This window comes from Diadema antillarum, unplaced genomic scaffold (assembly GCF_040938485.1).
Source record: "Diadema antillarum isolate AM-2024a unplaced genomic scaffold, OU_Dant_1.0 seq00001012_RagTag, whole genome shotgun sequence".
Taxonomy (NCBI): domain Eukaryota; kingdom Metazoa; phylum Echinodermata; class Echinoidea; order Diadematoida; family Diadematidae; genus Diadema; species Diadema antillarum.
This window is the reverse complement of record NW_027271848.1, coordinates 366,500-384,686: the sequence shown is the minus strand read 5'-3', so window position 1 is coordinate 384,686 and position 18,187 is coordinate 366,500. Positions and strand designations below refer to the sequence as shown.

The 18,187-nt window shown below is 38.0% G+C and overlaps 1 protein-coding gene across 1 annotated transcript in view; it reads left to right on the top strand.

The window, feature by feature from the left end:
• The first annotated feature begins 3,082 nt into the window (after positions 1–3,082).
• The window catches only part of LOC139742652 (protein retinal degeneration B-like), a 54,958-nt gene continuing 39,853 nt past the window's right edge, over positions 3,083–18,187 (top strand). Inside the window, exons 1-5 of the mRNA XM_071653178.1 lie at positions 3,083–3,209; positions 14,005–14,137; positions 14,878–15,081; positions 15,662–15,910; positions 16,632–16,809. Of these exons, the coding sequence (XP_071509279.1) occupies positions 3,132–3,209; positions 14,005–14,137; positions 14,878–15,081; positions 15,662–15,910; positions 16,632–16,809 (842 nt within the window). The 5' untranslated portion in view covers positions 3,083–3,131. The remainder of the gene's footprint in view (positions 3,210–14,004; positions 14,138–14,877; positions 15,082–15,661; positions 15,911–16,631; positions 16,810–18,187) is intronic.

Here is an 18,187-nt window from a genome sequence, read left to right as displayed (position 1 = left end):
TTGATCACCTAGTATGGAGGATTTAATCCTTGGGGAAATTTTAATGCCTGCTACCCATCACACTACCAGTGACAGTCATTGTACCAGCAGCTTTAACTCTGTGACCCAAGATGACACTAGCGTCATGGAAACATCCGTCAAAGCAGCTGGAGTAACTACAGTAACTCAACTTCCTCTACAGTATTCCCCCCCCCCCCAAAAAAAAAAAATAATAATAATACAATCGGATTTCCACTTTGATAATTTTCAATATGATTAAATTGTCTAAATCCTATTTCAGGGTCTAAAAATATAATGTTTTACCTATATTTTGCTGAAAACCCCATTCAATTTGGTTTAGTGGTGACAGAGAAATGTGGATCGTTGTAAAGCATGTCATATGGGTCTGTTTCTTCCAAGTTTAGTACTTGGATGCTCTTGGAACTGCATATTAAAGGGTGTGTACAGTGCTGGTCGAGGTGAAGATTTAGCTTTTAACGTTTTGTGAGATATTCAGAAACCACTATATGAGATGTCAAAGAGCATGCAGTTCTAAGGGGTATCAAAAGTTTTTTCGATGAAAATAGGTTTTGAAATGGCTGAGATATCCAAAAACAAGGTGAAACAAAGAGATGCTGTACTAATAAAGTTTTGGCATGTCGCCTTTTATTATTAGCACTTTTTTGGATATCTCAGCCATTTGAAAACCAGTTATCATCAAATAAACGTTGAACCCTTCTTAAAATTACATGCTCTTTTATATTTCATAAGAGGCTTTTCATTATCTCACTTTTAATAGGAATGTTCAAAACATGAATCCCTACCTCAACCAGTACTGTACAGTCCCTTTAATGTGTGAACACAATGGACAGAACTTGGAGGGAAAGAATTCGTCATTTTTATGCTTTGTGAGGGCACCCCACCCTCAATGCCACATTTATAGTGCTGATTAATGTCCGTGAGGAAAGTTCTGCACATTAACCCATTGAGGAAAGACTGATTTTACTACAACATGCATTTCCCATAGACACTTGCCCGAGTGTACCTCGGGACTAGTCCTCAGCTGTTTTCTGTACATCCACATATGTACTCTGATGTACATGTACGTGAAGGATATGATATAATTTTGGTAACAGTTTTGCACGAACCAAGCTGAAGTAATATCACCTCCCTGTAATAGGACATCATCATACCGGTAATTACCTCTTCGCAGTTTATCAAGTCATCAGTTTTCAGTGCTGAAATTAGCACAAACAGGATGCGCTAGGTATTACATTTCAGTGAGAAAAAAAAAATGTATTCAAAAAAGATAACTGTAAACATACTGTGATGTTGCAGAAACTCAGCTCAGATTGCATAGCACTGTAACAAGGTATATAAAAGCGAAATATATTTGACTGGTCCTTTAGAAATAATTACATGAATCTCAGGGCTTACTCTGCAACTTAATATAGTTTAAGCGTAGCAATGTCTTTAGTGTATTAGTGATGATTTCCCAAGCCTGTTGTAAGCAGCCAGTGACTTCTTCTGTCAGATTATGGCCTTGCACATCTAGTGATTTCTGTAAAACCAGACATTTTGGTGTACATTTTAATTTCACGAATTTCGTGAGAGCCAAGATTCGAGAAATTAAAATGCATGTCTGAGTCCTTGTCTGCACTATATGTATTGAAAGGCAGTGGCAATGTACTAAAATTTCATGCCACGAAAAATGCTGTCGGCTCCAATGTGCGAAAATGCCATGCCACAAATATTTCTGGTTTACAGTACAACTGATGATGCACCTTAATAAAGTGCACCTACCCAAGCACTGGAATGGATTTGTTTTTTATTATTTCTTTTTTTTTAGCACTGTGAAACAAGAATGAAAAATCATGATTCTTTCATTATTTATACCCACTCTGCACTTTACTTGAACAATGGAGAAATTCTGCATAAAAAAAGAAAGGAAGAAAGACAAGTAGGGAGAAATGTAGAGAGAAAACAGGAAGGGGGAGGGAGAGGGGGTGGGAGAAAGGGAGATAATATGGATAGGGAGCATAACATCATCAGTTGCAACTCACAGCATCACATACTATCCCTGAGATATATATCTTTGAAATTTGATTGATGTTGTCTTTTTTTTAAAGTAAAGTCATAGGATGCGTGCCAGTGTCATTTTCACATGTTTTTCTTGTAACCAAATCTGCATTTCACATACATGTAAGTACTTTACAAAAATATTGTATGGGTTTTTTTGCAGGAAGAAAACTGCCTAAACGAATGGGAATTGTGTTTGTGTAGTTCTTTATACAAACTCAAAATGAATTGCTAACTTATTTTCTGATCATTAAACATTTCTTGGAGTTACAGATTGTTGTGTCAAAGTCCTTTCAGTATGGACTGGCTCTTGTTAGTGAGAGTAGGGGCATATATAATGCATTGCAAAAAATGGAATAGGACAAACCAGAGTTTATTCAAATTCATGAATTTCTTCCGTCGAGATGTTTTCATTGCAACTGATTGACAAATTGCCCTACATCGACGTAAATAAGCACTGAATTGATTAGTGTTTTAGTAGTAACCATGATAAAAAATCATGGGCGTACATACTCGAGCAGGATTCGAACCTATGACCTCTACGCCCATGATTTTTTATCATGGCTACTACTAATACACTGATCAATTCAGTGCTTATTTACGTCGATGTAGGGCAATTTGTCAATCAGTTGCAATGAAAACCAGAGTTTGTTTGATGTACCATTTACACTGTAGGCAGGTGGTCAGAAGATTCCCTGCACCAAGGGGGAATGTCACTTGACCAAACATGAAATAAATTTTTAAAACTGTGGAGTGAGCATTTAAACCACCCCCCCCCCCCAAACAAGTAAACAACAGAATAGGACAATGGAGTCTCAAAACTCCTTAGAAGGGTTTTATTATTCTTGCCATTTGCTCTGACACAAAGTTGCACTTAGCAACTTCCAGCGAAAAACTGAAATATGCAATAACTGCTGTTTTTCCGTGGCAGTGTACGTGTATGTTGATATGCCCATATTCAGTGTCTTCACTCCTTCAAAGCAGACAGCTATTTCTTAACCAGTCTCTACGTCTTCTCCCACCAGAGACCCCAATGATCTGATGTGGTAGGGAAGAGGCGAGATCTGATCACCATGCTGATCAAGGAGTACCGTATACCACTACCACTGAGTGTGGAAGAGTACAGGATTGCCCAGCTCTACATGATACAGGTTAGTTCCACGTATACTAACTTGCTGCTTTAACGATTTGCCCTTTGAGTGCATGGTGGAAGGGCATTAGCTGGAATATTGATGTATTGAAAATCCATTTTCTCATTTTTATTTTTATTTTTATTTTCATTTTTTGCTAGGGAATGTCCTCTTGCAGAAATTACTGTGTATCTTGTTCCAGGTGAAATGTGTGTACAAGTATGTGTGTATGTATGTAAGCATGCATGTATGTGTGTGTTTTGTATATTTTTACTCATGTTTGTATGCATATGTGTTTACATTTTAAATGCAGTATGTTTTCGAGTGTGCGTTAAAAAAAAATGTGTATCACTCTGTATATGACTCTATTTTTTAAAGGGTAATCCCAAGTGTCAATGTGGTAGGGTAAGAAAAGATCAAATTACAAAAGTACCTCAATACAGCTAACGTTTTATATGCATGGCATCCCAAAACATTATGTTTGATGAAAATGAAATTTCTATAAATTTTGTGTGCAAAACAAATAGATCTATGGAGAGCTGCTCACTGCTTGGAGCATTCAGAGTTGCAAATTTGTCTTATTCTCAAATTCATAACTTTTTTTTATTATGTGTCATTTCCCCCCAAATTATCACTGGGAATATACTTCTCTCATTTTTTATGTTTTCATACAAAACAGCATGATATCTGGATAGAATTTCCCTGTGAACAGAGGTATGTTTAGAAAAAAAAATCTATTCTTTCCCAACCATTTTGAAAAAAGATTTAGAGGTCTTAATAGACAGATGGCCATTACAAAAGAGTGGTCACCAGCTTCACTGACTTCACCGGCGTCGGCGGGCGGGTCCTCTACCTGCTTGCCGACGGGAACGGCGTATCCCTGCATTTCGGTGCAGGAGTAGGCAGATGACCTGCCTACCTTTTCTTCCTATGTAAATATATCATTTGTAAATTTAAAGAATAAATGTGATTAGTTTTTTGTAAATGATTAGAAGTAGTGTAGGTTTTTATAATTGAATTTAAGGGTATTTTGAATAAATATATTTTTTGGAGCAAATTGCCCACCGGGCAGAGAGCTCCACAAATCTAAAAGAACAACAACAAAAGAGTGGTCACTAAGACAGCCCTTACCATGTTATTTCTAATGACCAGTGGATACGATCCCCTTTAAAGGACAATTCTGGGCCAGAAATGACTTGATTTTTTTTTTCTTAATGACAAACTATTTACAAGCAGACATTGTAACTATTTCAGATTTGGGCAATTCCATGGGGTTGGGACTGAAATTGTGACATACAAGTTGAAAATTCAAGTTGGGTAAATTGAAATTTCCTTTTCCCCCCTGATTTGTTACTCCCATTCTTCAACATATTCCACTAGAAATCTGTTTATTACTTCGCACACTTTCAGTCAGCATGGGTAAACAGGTATGGCAAAATACCTATGTTACACGGACTTCATTTGTTGACATCCTTCATCATTTTGTGTTCTGAAATGATAACAATGAACACATCCACGTTTTTTTCGTCCATAGCACATCAACATGTTATGTAACAGGCGCATGAGATCATTATTAGTAAGATTGTATGTTCTGATGTCAACTGCAAGCCACTTTTATTAACATGTTTTTTTCTACAAACCATCAACAATTTCAATCAAAGGTTAAACTTTTTCATCAAGAGTGATACAATGACAATATTCTTAAAAGCACCACAATTGAAGCAAGTGATTTGTATGGGTATTCAAGTGAAAACATGATTTTATTGTTATAATCAGGGGTTTTCAGACAACAACCTCGCCCACGGTGTACTACCTATGTTACACGGACAGTATGTCTTTGTAACATAGGTACACTACGACATATCAACTGATTTCCTTTATTGTGGTGTGAGATGTTAAAACCTACACATATAGACTTTATGTATGTTCCCACAAATAACACTATTGTAACAGTTCTTTGGAATTATATCTACTGCACACCTGTGGAACAATACCTATGTTACACAGACTTCAATTCTTTGTAACTCTGATATGAAAGAAGGCAGACTTAATCAGAAGAAGAAGAAGAAAGTGAAGCTTTACACAATTTGACCTAATATACACTAACAACATCATCAACTAGTTGGCAACTAACTAAGAAAACTAATAAAGAGAAATCAGACAAGTCTTCTTGTCTTTTCCATGTTCTTTGTTTGAAATTAATTTCTGCTCTTTTGTCCAATGTCCATTTAGCCCTCCATTTTTGTTTTTCTTCTGTCCATTTTCCCTCTGTGCAGTTTTCTTCTTGTCTAGTTTGTTACATTCGCTCTTCTTGGGTGTTGCTTTGTCGGCTTCCTCTCTGTTTGTGGAGTGCTGTGGATGTGTCCTTTTCACTCTTTCATGTAGTTTAACACGTAGCGGTGGTAGAGGAGGAGCCATGGCAGATTCATCAAAAAACTGAACAAAAGGTGTAAAGAGAAATAGAACAAAAAAATTAAAAGAAAATTTTTGTCGGGGTTGACTATATATTCCTGTTGATGTATCTGTGTGTTTATGAATGAAATTAAATAATTTTAACAATTTTGCTTACATTTCTACCTCTTGGCATACCCATTAGCTAGAGTTCCATGTGTATCTCCCACCAAAATTGAAAAAAAAAAATGGGTTATGCTTAAAATGATGTAAATATTAATAATATAGCATGTAAAACATAGGAAAATATCATTTTCATACTCTATGCTAAAAACTTGTTTTCAGATGCAAGCTACACTGTAGGAAGGGCAGGTCGCTGCCCCCAGTGTCCTAGCTAAGGTTAGGGCTAGCTAGGGTCAGGGTTACGTTTACGGTTATGGTCCTTAATAGACTCCCAAAATAATACTAGGCCCTATTTTATATTCATCCCCCATCGAAATTGTCGCCCTCTTTTTGAATGATAGTGTAGAGCAATAATAGTCCAATTTTGATTGGGGTTCATAATTTTATTGAAGCCTTTCCTACCCACTACCCACCCAAACTGAATAGGACACTGGCATTTTAGCTTTGAGACTTCACAGTGGGTGAATATGGAATGGAAATGGTGAATCCTTGTGAAATGTTAACAACTTCATCAGAGCATCTAACAGGTCAGTGAAATCTTGGAAGGAAAACATTGACATTTTCGAAGTAAATCTGTTAAAGAGAAAGAATTTCACAGCTCCTAGTTCCCTCAATATCACCAGCAAAATAAGGCAAACTCTATTTCTCTAGTTCAGATGCAGTCTGGACATCTACGTTTTCCAACTAGTATATAGTGATTAATACTAACTCTAGCACGTCTACCTTGGTAGATACCTAATGACAAAAGGGTCCAAAAATTCACAATAATCGGGAGGTAAAACAATTTAATATTGCAGTGATGATACACTGATATACTTTTGAATGGTTTTCTAAGAGAGGAATATATGCTCCTTTTGCAGAGACCGGCATGGACGGAAAATTTGGCAATCAAAATTATGAACATGAACCTGTAACAAATATCTCAGTATGTGGGACTACAGTATCATCGTCCACAGTATTTTTGGCCAGTTCAGAGGTTTAGATGTCGTTTTTTTTCCTCTAATAGAGTTACAGAATATGACAAATGTTATTATTTTCGTAAAATAGCGTAAAAGCTTACCAATTGACATCAGAAACATTAAAACTCCTGTACCTACGTTACATGGACAACGGCAGAAAAACAGATCTTGTGCTGTCCAGGTAGGTGTATATTGGCTGTGAGTAGTTTTTCTGCCATTGGGGGAGGACTGCCAGTGACATGAATACGACTGCTGAAGTTAGTAGCTCTTCTTTTTATTGCGAGACGCGTCTTTCCTTACCTACGTTACACGAAGAGGCCGGACATCGCACTGAAGTACAGTGATATGTTCCGTATTTTCTCGTTTATTTGGAGGATTTTGATGCTAATTTTTGGACAAGAATACTCCTGAAATATAAATCTCATTATAGAAATAAAGTTTCTAATCATATTATGATTGGAAGTGTATGTAAAACCATGCTATACCTATGTTACAACAAAAATTGCCATGGACATCGTTTGTAACATAGGTATGAGGTTGCTTGAAGATGCTCTGGTGTTCTTATTTTGTTACAAATGTTTATGTGCCTTATAGTCTTTGTAAAAGTCACCTTGCCTCTCTTAATTATGATAGGCATAATGCTGAAAGGTTGTATATTCCTGTTTTACATTGCCATGAAAATGGCATATCTTTATGTCACAACATAAACCACAAAAAACCATGGGACATCATTAGTGAAACAGTCATAGACAAAATACATTTGTACACAGGCTTGTTTTTTTTTCATCAAATAATTCTTCACACATTTCTCTCCAAGAATAACTGCAAACCACGGACAATTATTTGATAAATTTTTCAGAATATGACTTTTATTCCCTACACAACATGAAAATCTAGAGAAGACCCAACCCCATGGAATGACCCATTTATCAAAATTAGATTGATATAAGGAAGTGAAGAAATTTTCAGGATTCAGTATAGTTCTTCTAACAGTTTTGTAAATTTATATGAATGTGCAAAACTTGTTAATAGCTGATGATGGCATAGCCTCACAATTTTCCATTGATTTTGTACAAAAAGCCATAAGATTGAAAATCATAATATAATTCATAGCTGAATAACTTCAAAATGGTCATTATTCAGTTACTGTCTACGCCATATATTTAGCGAGTCTAATTTTCCGCGAATCGGGACTTATTGAGGATTTTACAAGCGGTTAAATTCTCGATTGTGGAGTTTGGCACTGAACGTAGAAATGTGTGCATGCATGTCACATTCATGTTGCGATCAGAGTCGATATTTTCGCATGTTTTTAAATTTGCCACTGGCACCCGACTCACATAATCCGTGAAAATAAAAACCTTGCGAAATATTTTGCGTATTGCCGTAGTATAATAGGGCTTTAGGCTAAGGCATACTTATATTTGAGGTCCCCCAAAAGCCTAAAAATTTCAATTTTTATGTACAAACATTGTTAGGCAGTGGCATAATCCATTCATTTGCGTATTTGTATTGACTGTGCAAGAATTGTTCCGTGAAAATGAGCAAAACTTCATAATTTCTTAACTTTCCTAATTTTTATCTGATCTTGATAAAACTTCCACAGTTGTGCTAGAAAGTTTTTGCTCTTTCTTTTCAGACTTCTTTTTGACTGGTAGGGAATGAATCGTCCTTTGAAGCAGCTAAATCAAATGTGACATACTGCAGTCAAGCACCGGTAGTTGAGTTGTGTCGGTCCTGTATTCTGTCACAAGTGTCATAGTGAGGTATTGAATTATGTCCACATTGAGGGAGCACCTGTACCTTTTCTCCCCCGTCATTTTGATCATTGTTTGCGATTCATGGGAGCAGAACCGGACGTATTGAATTTGGTCGGCCAGGAAATGACAGTTGATGCGTTTATTAATGTCTGCATTTGGCGATCGTTATCGACAGGTCCTGTCTTGATAATGTTACATTTTGATATTCCTTGGTATCTGATGTACGATGATTACTGGTTGAGGGAGTGATGTGGAAAGAAAGGGGGGGGGGGGAGGAAGAGAGGGAGAGATAGAGAGGAAGGGGATGAGAGGGAGGGAAATCTTAACAAAAGATGGAAAGACCACTGAAACAAAACAGACTGTTCAATATTATGAATTTCATCAATTTAAATAATTATGCGGTACCTGCTGCATGCTATAGGGATTACAACCAGCACTGGCTGTCTGGCGGAAGCTCGGTGGTCTAGTGATAAGACGCCTGTTCAGTGATGAGGAGGTCGTAGGTTCAAATCCTGCCCGCGTATGTACGCTCATGATTTCTTTTATCGTGGCTAGTACTAATCACTGATTGTAAAATTCAGAGCTTATTGATGTCGATGTAGGACATTCAGTCAATTTGTCAATTAGTTTACAACAAAACAGATTGGTCGACAACTTCCTGATTGTACAATATTGTAGGCCAGTTGACTGATGTAATGTATACATTCCAATTAGGGTAGTGCATTTTTCCTTTCTGTGTTTTTTCTTGAGATCTATTGTGTAGAGTTAGAAACTACTTGAAAGCCTGTTCCATCAAAGTACATTTTAATACATCTAGAGAATTACACTCAACATGTTGCTGCTCAACGGTTGCTGCAATGTGGGCCTACAAGATGTTATCAGATGAACCACCATGCTTTCTGTTATGTGATATAGCCTTTGCTCTTTAAAGGTACAGTCTGACCACTTTTATCCGGCCATGTTGGGACTAGCACTCATATGGATCTAAAGCGATTTGGCCGGATATTTCTGGAAGAAACAATGTTATGCACATTGTACTGTATGTAGCTGCAGACCCAGTGGTAGCTAGATTGGTAGTGCACACCACAAGAGTGATGTAATCTATGCCAATCTACTTGGAATTACTTACAATTATAGTCCTTTTTTAAACAGAAATTGAAACATTAATAGTGCAAAATTCATAACATATTTCTTTTTTTTGAACGATTCTAGGTAAATGAGTTTTGTAGGAGGTTATATTGAGTTTGAAATCATTCTTATTTTTCCATCTTCGTTACATGAACATGGCCAGATGATTGAGGTTGGACTGTCTTCATAAAATTTGAGTTCTATGAAAACTCAGTCTCAGACACAGCATTTCCAAATCTGCTGGCATTTCTCTTCTAGTTGTCCAGTAGTAAGCAGTCCAGTGGACAAGATGCAGTTATTCCTTGTTGCTATGTCAGGCAAGAGTCAGGGGTGCAAGTCAGCCAAGTCAGCTAAGCCACACAAGTTCTGTGGCAGCAGAATAAAAGATTTGGGAACTTTTTTGGTTCTGGTAATGAATATTGTAATTTGTGTTTGACAGCATTTGTGGATACTTGGTTGCAATTAAGTCGTTCATGGCTACCTCAGATATGCCAGCCAATACGATTTTATAGTATTTAGTCCAATAAACAGTGTGAAATATGATAATATGATAATGCCTCCTGAAAGTACGACTTTACATCTTTCAAGTATTAAACTTGAGTAAAATTCAAAATGAAGCCAATATCAACCTCAGAAAACTACAGAAAATATTATCATATAGAAAGATATACCACTAAATACCTGCAACCCCTACAAAAGCATTGAAAGACGAGCCTAAATGGGCGGGAAATGCACAGTTATGCTTTACAATTTTCTCATCAATGTTGATGAAGTAGCGACATTTTTAGATGTCTGTTCTTACCGAGGAACATTTTTTCTGACATTTCACTTGCCCAGAGCCAAGGGGCTAGTGATGGTGTCAAGATTTCATGAAAATCTGATTTTCCTCTCAAAAATCTGATTTTGGGGGATATTCCATATGTCAAGAAGTTGGCATCTCTGCTACCTTAGAATGTCCCAGATTAAAACCATGACTTGCCCTCTCTTTACACACACACACACACACACACACGTGCATGCAATTAATGTAGGCAAAAAAGTCCCCATTTATATCTAAAAGAAACAAACTCACGAGATTCCCAGATGAAAGTGTTATTTATCAGTGGGAATTGGGGCAGAAAATATTTTAAGGTAAAGATTCAATACACACTAGTAGTCTGTTTGAGTTGTATGCCCATCATGTGAATACCTGGAAGTATTGACTTCATCTATGAAGAAACAAACATTGACATTGACATTAATTAAAAAGTGATTTTCATCAAATAAACTTTGAATTCCTCATTTTTAGAGTGGTATGTTCTGTATCATTTCATAAATAGTGTCCTAGTATCTCGCAAAGAGTTAAAAGCTCAATCATCATCTCCACCAGTACTATACCATCCCTTTAACACTGTAAGGTAGCTGTACAGGTAAACACACACACACACACACACACACACGCACACACGCACACACACACACACAAGACAAAACATGTTACAAGTACTTGTTAGTTTTTCTTTTTTGTGTGGATGTTCATGTTTATAGCACAGTGGTATGCCTGACTTTTTTCCTCCCATCTGGGCAGAAGATGGTGATTTAGTTCAACCCGTGAGTCTGTTTCACAAAGTACTTGGTGTATCCATACTGCATTACTGATGCATCTCGATGTACCCTTGATCACAAAATTATAATTTCCCTTCTATAAATAGATGAAATACCTTCTAATGGTCTGCATTATGCAGAGATTTTCCCCTCTTCTGAGATTCTGTGCTTTTCCCATGGATCAGGTTTGCTTGCCGGTATGCACACTTTTTTGTCTTTCCCCTGTGTGCGTTTTAAAGAGTGTAAAGAGAATATGTAGAGTGTTTGTTTGTGTTTGTTTGTCCTGTTACTTGTTATAGCACTGCAGTAAGGATATTGAACGTGTCTTCTAGAGCTTATTCAAAACATAAACTGTGGGATCTTCTGTTTGTTTTATAAACTGTTGTAGCAGTTGTTTAATTAATGCATGTTGTATTGTAAAAATTACTTGTATGGGAAAAGTCATATAAAAAACAATGCATACAGATTGATGTTGGATCTGTATACTTCTGTATACATCATCTATGTACATTCATCTCATTATTATCATCATCATTGAGATAAGAATTTTATATCTTTTTTAATCAAAATAGATGAGAATCCCAGTTCATAGTTGGTAAAAAAAAATTATTTCAAGAAAAGCAGAATATTGTTTTTTTTTAAATATCAATTTTGCAATTTAGTTTATTATCATCACACATCTGAGGAGTGTGGTGAAGAAAATTACAGTTATCTTGCCTTAAGGCCATTGTCTACTTCAATGATATTTAACCCGTTGAGGACGAGTCCGGAGTATACTCGGGCAGAGTTCTATGGGAAAGGCGTGTTGTAGCAAAGTCATCCCGTCCTCAGCGGGTGAAAGTACGGTTGTATGTCTGGTACACTCTTATTTCTGCGGCGTCAAAAATAACTCGGAAAGTGTGAAATGTGACTCGGAAATGGCGCCAGCTGGGAGTCAACCCCTTCCGAGTGAAAGCTACTCGGACTTCCGAGTCAAATGATTTCACTCGGATTCCAAGTCACTTTCCGAGTCATTTCTGTGGCGTCAAATTAACTCGGAAAGTGTCATATTTGACTCGGAAATGGGGTCAGTTAGGTGCAATCTATTCCAGCAAAATGACACGGATCTACGAATTAAAAGATCACAATTTCTCTCTGATACGGTGTCATTTCCCGCATTGTATTAGTAACCCATTTTGGTGTAGTAATGACTCGGATTTGGTCGCAGTGGACTTTTCTAGAGGAATGCGGAATGGAGGAATACACAGGAGTTTTCATCGGTGAGTACCCACCTCATTCACAACACTCATATAAATAATTGCCTGAAACATGGTCTAAACAGTCAGTTTTATTTAGGGCAAAATGAACTTTCGACACGGCCGTACGGTAGCTCGAATTAGCAGTCAAGATCGTACAATGTATGTGTATTTTATGCATGTACAGTGGAGGTGTAGCTAGGTACATGTAGGTTCACATCTATTGTAGATTGGTTCTAACGTATAGCATATAGCCCAGGGCTACGTACAAAAGGTATGAGCTACCGTACGGCCACCTACGGCTACGCCATTACCAGTCAATGTGTCCGTATCGAAAGTTCATTTTGCCCTAAATAAAACTGACTGTTTAGACCATGTTTCAGGCAATTATTTATATGAGTGTTGTGAATGAGATGGGTACTCAACGATGAAAACTCCTATTAGATGTATATCTCCATTCCGCATTCCTCTAGAAAAGTGCATGCAAAATTGTTCATCTTGAAGACAAAAAGTTGCAAGACATCTCACGGCCGCGGCGGATCGTCGAGAAATGACGCTTTTTTTTTCGCGGGGGTATTTCGTCACATAGGACACATGACATGTTTTGTCCAATTGTAGCGTGCATATGTCATGTACACCGTGCTGGGTATTTCTGATGTGACTCTGCGCAGGTGTAAAAAGTCCGATAACCAAAACGATAACTCAGATTTGAGTCAGAAGTACACGGTTGGTGTTAAATTTACACGGATCGGAGTGAAAAATTTTTGACTCGAATTGAGAGTTGAAATTTTGACTCGGCAGAAATATGAGTGTATAGAGAAAACAGATATGATGCTTGTTCTTTGTTGGTTTTGTTTGTTTGTTTGTTGTTGTTGTTGTTGTTGTTCTATCCAGACTTTGATCCCAAAATGCACTGCACGTTGCCATTATATGTTATAACCTTGTCTCAAGCAGTGCACCAAGTTGTGAGTGTATAGCTAGAAAAGAAGGGTTTGTTATGGTTGGAGGATGCTCAAAGCCAGGCAAGAATTGATGCTATTCTTGGGCCAAGAGATCTGATGAAAGATTAGTGGATTATTTCATATAATTGATTCGTCTTTTATTTGCTGTTTGTCATGTTTGGACTTGTTTTACATGGCTATTAACCCATTGAGGATGAGTCATAAGTATACTCGGCAAGTGTCTAAGATGGGAAATGCGTGTTGTAGTGAAATCTGCATGTCCTCAATGGGATAAGGAAGCACTCAAATGCTTTGAGCAAACTACACATCCTATACCATGAGACCACCAGTCCCCTCACAACTGCTATGCCATGAGGATAGAGTTCCTAGCCTGGGAGCATGACCACAACTGCTAGGGTGCTTGAACCACAGACCTCATGATGTAGAGCCTGTGGTCTCATCCACTAAACCATAAACGTTCACATTGCTGCAGGGAAAGTCAATCACCAAATCATTTAAATCTGGTACTGATTCTGTAATGCAATTCAAATGAAAATATTGGAAATAAGAGATTTGCAGATGATTTATTCCCACCACCTTTTCTTTTTATTGTTTCATTCTTTGTTTTCTGGCAGAAAAAGTCTCGGCAAGAGAGCAAAGGAGCTGGGAGTGGAGTGGAGATTCTCATCAACCAGCCGTATGAGGATGGCCCAGGTGGGAGTGGGCAGTACACCCACAAAGTCTACCATATAGGTAGCCATCTGCCAGGTAAGGCTGGGATCTGGGTGGAGAAGAGGAGTGGGTGTACATTAAGTGTATGTGCAATGGGTGCAGTGGAGTAGGGTGTGGCTGGTAGATAGAAGAATGTTGTCCTCTTTTGCACATAATATTGTCAGACAGGTCGCTTTCATCATGAGAAAGGTTTTTGTCACAACTCTTTGTTTGATAAGCCCATGGCTCATAGATTCAAATAGATTTTGTTGTGCAAACAAACAAATAAACAAGCAAACAAACAAATAAACAAGTAAATGCATTTCTATAGTTTTGTGCCTTTTTTATTACAAATTTTACAATTCATTGTTTGTTTGTCATGAGATATAGTCAAAATCTTGTTTCTGACAAACTCTTTGTTGTTCATATATATTTGTTTATTTGCAGATTTTTCCAAAGCTTTTTATTTGCTGAATTTATCACCGATTCTAAATTCATAAGATATTCATTCTTAAAGAATAAATGTTACTGTTTCTCTCTCAAGTTGGCAATCATTAGAAAATGTTTTTCTGATTCTTTTTTTCTTTAAGCAGATATGATGACATTGTCTAGTTCCTCTAATCTCTCTCTTAAATACAAGATATAAGTGAAATTCAGAGTTGCCAATTTGATGGAATCTTACAAGATGACTAATGTCTGCAGCAAAATTCCCCATGACTTAGGTAGTTTGATTGCAGCATTTCAAGTGTCCTACTGCCCTCATCATTGATTGGTTTTATCACTTTTTCCCTTTCCAGGATGGTTTCGTGCAATATTACCCAAAACTGCTCTCCGCGTGGAGGAGGAGTCTTGGAATGCTTACCCCTACACCAAGACCCGCTACACCTGCCCCTTTATTGAGAAGTTCTCGCTAGAAGTAGAGACCAAGTATCTGCCAGATGCTGGCCATCAGGACAATGTCTTTAACCTGTCCAGCGCAGAAGCCAAGAGTAGATTTATAGGTAATTCCCTCCGATTGCATGACTTCAAATGTCAAGAGGTCAGCTCTTTGTCAGCCGTGTCCATCACACCTGCTTTTTTTAATCATTTTCCAGGAATGAGCAATCATGGATCCTCTCTCACTTTTGCTAAAAATGATAATAATGCAAAATCATAATAATTGTGCACAGCCAACTGAAAAACAAAAACACAGTTGAGAAAGTGGACGAGATCACTGTTTCTTCAGGTTAGTGTGACAGTCTGCATTATGCAAGAATTTGAAATGTGTAGACATGTTTATAGAAAATCGCTCATTTGGATGATATTGCATACATCAGATCATGAATACTTCATGGCGCTGCCAAATAGGGGTAAATTCACGTTACAGATTATTCTTCCTTTTTAGTAAATGCTTTATTTGTTTGGAAGTACAGTAGTATTAAAACTGACATTTTAATGGAGGTATTTAAGGTTATGTCAAAATGCAAACCACACACAAAAGAACAGTGTATCAAAAAGTTTCACCGAATCATGCCATCAAAAAAGAATATGTCGTGTTTCATTTTTGCCCCTCTCTCTTTCTCCACCTGTGTCTGGTATCAGATCTGATTGACTTTGTAAATGATCCCATCAGTAGCAGCGACTATACCAAAGAGGAAGATCCGCGTACCTTCCAGTCTAAGAAGACGGGGCGTGGTCCGCTGAATGAGGACTGGCGGCAGCTGGATGCAAACTACGAGTTTGTGCCCCACAGCGGCTGCACCAACGTGATGTGTGCCTACAAGCTGTGTCGCGTGGAGTTTCGGTACTGGGGCATGCAGAATAGGATAGAGAAGTTTATTCATGATGTGGGTAAGTGCTACAAACATTATTTCTTTTCTTTTTTTCTCCTGATTTCTTTTTCTTTTCATTTTTTTTTCAGACTGAGTGTACATAGAAGGTATGAAAGATAAAAGGGGGAATGCTGTGTTACACGACTTTATGTATAGTATTTTTGAATAGTCATATGTCTCTTCATAGATGTCCCAATTGCTTTCTGTGTGTGAGCATTTCAATACATTCTCAGAGTTTAAGTTTCACATGAAGCACCCACTTTCCTCTGACCAAATTTTGCATCACACTTTTTGCTTTACGTATCCTATCATTCCATGAGGCCTACTTAAAAAAAAAAAAATTATTCCCAAGTGTTCTACTCTAAAGACGATGATGTTCTCAGCTTGCTGGTTAGCAAGTGTTTTGGTTAAGTTGATCCGTCCCTTTAAGCCTCTCAGGGCCATCACACTGATATTTTTGGTGACCATGGATTGACAAGAGTTGCCATGACAGCAACAGTGTTAATTACTCATATCTCATTCCTACATGTGATTTGTGATGCTGAGTTCAGCCATGCACGAAATTGTCTTACAAGCGCCAATTAGTGAAGTGTTTCAAATGCAAAATTTGTAGTATATACATGACTGTGTGATGATTAAGCAGGGTTTGTGTGTTATAAATTACCCTGAAGTTTTTATGCATCGTGATCTGTGAGATGATATCTTAAAATTTGTGTCCAACTACCATTCCACACCTGCAGCCCTGAAGAAGACAATGCTGATGGCCCACCGACAGGCGTGGTGCTGGCAGGATGAGTGGTATGGGCTCAGCATCGATGACATCAGGCAGCTGGAGCGGGAGGCGGCCCAAGAGCTGCAGGAGAGAATGGCTGAGGCTCACATGGACGAGGAGATCCCCGTCCAGAATGTCCTCAATAGGTAAGCCGCACTTTCTCACCATAAAGGTTTCCTCTGTATTATCATGACATGTTTTAATGGAAAACAGTGATGGTAGTGTTGATGGTGATGATGGTGTTGGTGATTGTGATGGTGGTGTTGGCGGTGTTGGTGATGGTGGGGTGATGGTGATGGTGATGGTGGTGTTGGTGATGGTGGTGATGGTGATGATGGTGATGGTGATAGTGATGGCAATGATGGTGATGGTGGTGATGGTGATGGTGATGGTGATGGTGATGGTGATGGTGATGATGATGGCAATGATGGTGATGATGATGATGATGGTGATGATGGTGATGATGATGATGATGATGTTGATGGTGATGATGGTGGTGATGGTGATGGTGGTGATGGTGATGGTGATGGTGATGGTGATGGTGATGGTGATGGTGATGATGATGGCAATGATGGTGATGATGATGATGATGGTGATGATGGTGATGATGATGATGATGATGTTGATGGTGATGATGGTGATGATGGTGATGGTGGTGATGGTGGTGATAATGATGGTGATGGTGATGATTGTGATGATGATGATGGCAATGATGGTGATGATGGTGATGGTGATGATAGTAATGGTGATGGCAGTGGTGGTAATGATGGTGATATTGAAGATGATGAAGATAATACCTGTAGTTAGGCTACAGATGGTAATGCTCAGAGTTGTGATGACAAGAACATATATGGATATTAGTACATCAGCAAACATGTCAGGTAATATTACCTTCCCCAGTTACTTTCATTTTCCCTGCACCCATCAACAGTGCCAGTACAATGGACCTTCGTGCATTTGGCTTGTGTCAAATGTGTAGTGGATCACCATGTGGATTTCACACTTGACTGACAATTGATTGATGTAACAATGTCTATTAGCACACAGCGTAGGACTCCCTTTAATCTGCATTGATTCTCTCTAGTCTATAGTGAAGATTACTGCATGACAGAAAGTACATGTACTTCCTCAACAGGTGTCCTGTCCATTATGTGGTCAGTATCTGGTCAGTGTGTGGTCAGTATCTGGTCAGTATCTGGTGCTCTCAGGGTCTATCAAAGCTCTTCTCCAATATCCTGTGTTGTTAGGGTGACATCCTGACCATGTTCGCAGGATAAAACTTTCAAGGGTTAGTTCTACAGTACAATGTCAATGGAGATTTAACACCCATTTTACTGTTGGCTGATGGTACATTTTTCTTTATTTCTTTCTTTCTTTTTTCTTTGTAATTCTGTCCTGAAGAAGAGAACAGATGACAGACCCATATGTACTGTCACAAGTATCAAAAGATTGGTGGTATGACTTACGAATGTGCCCAATATAAATAATATATACAGTATTTTCTCCAGTACTTTGATGTCAAAT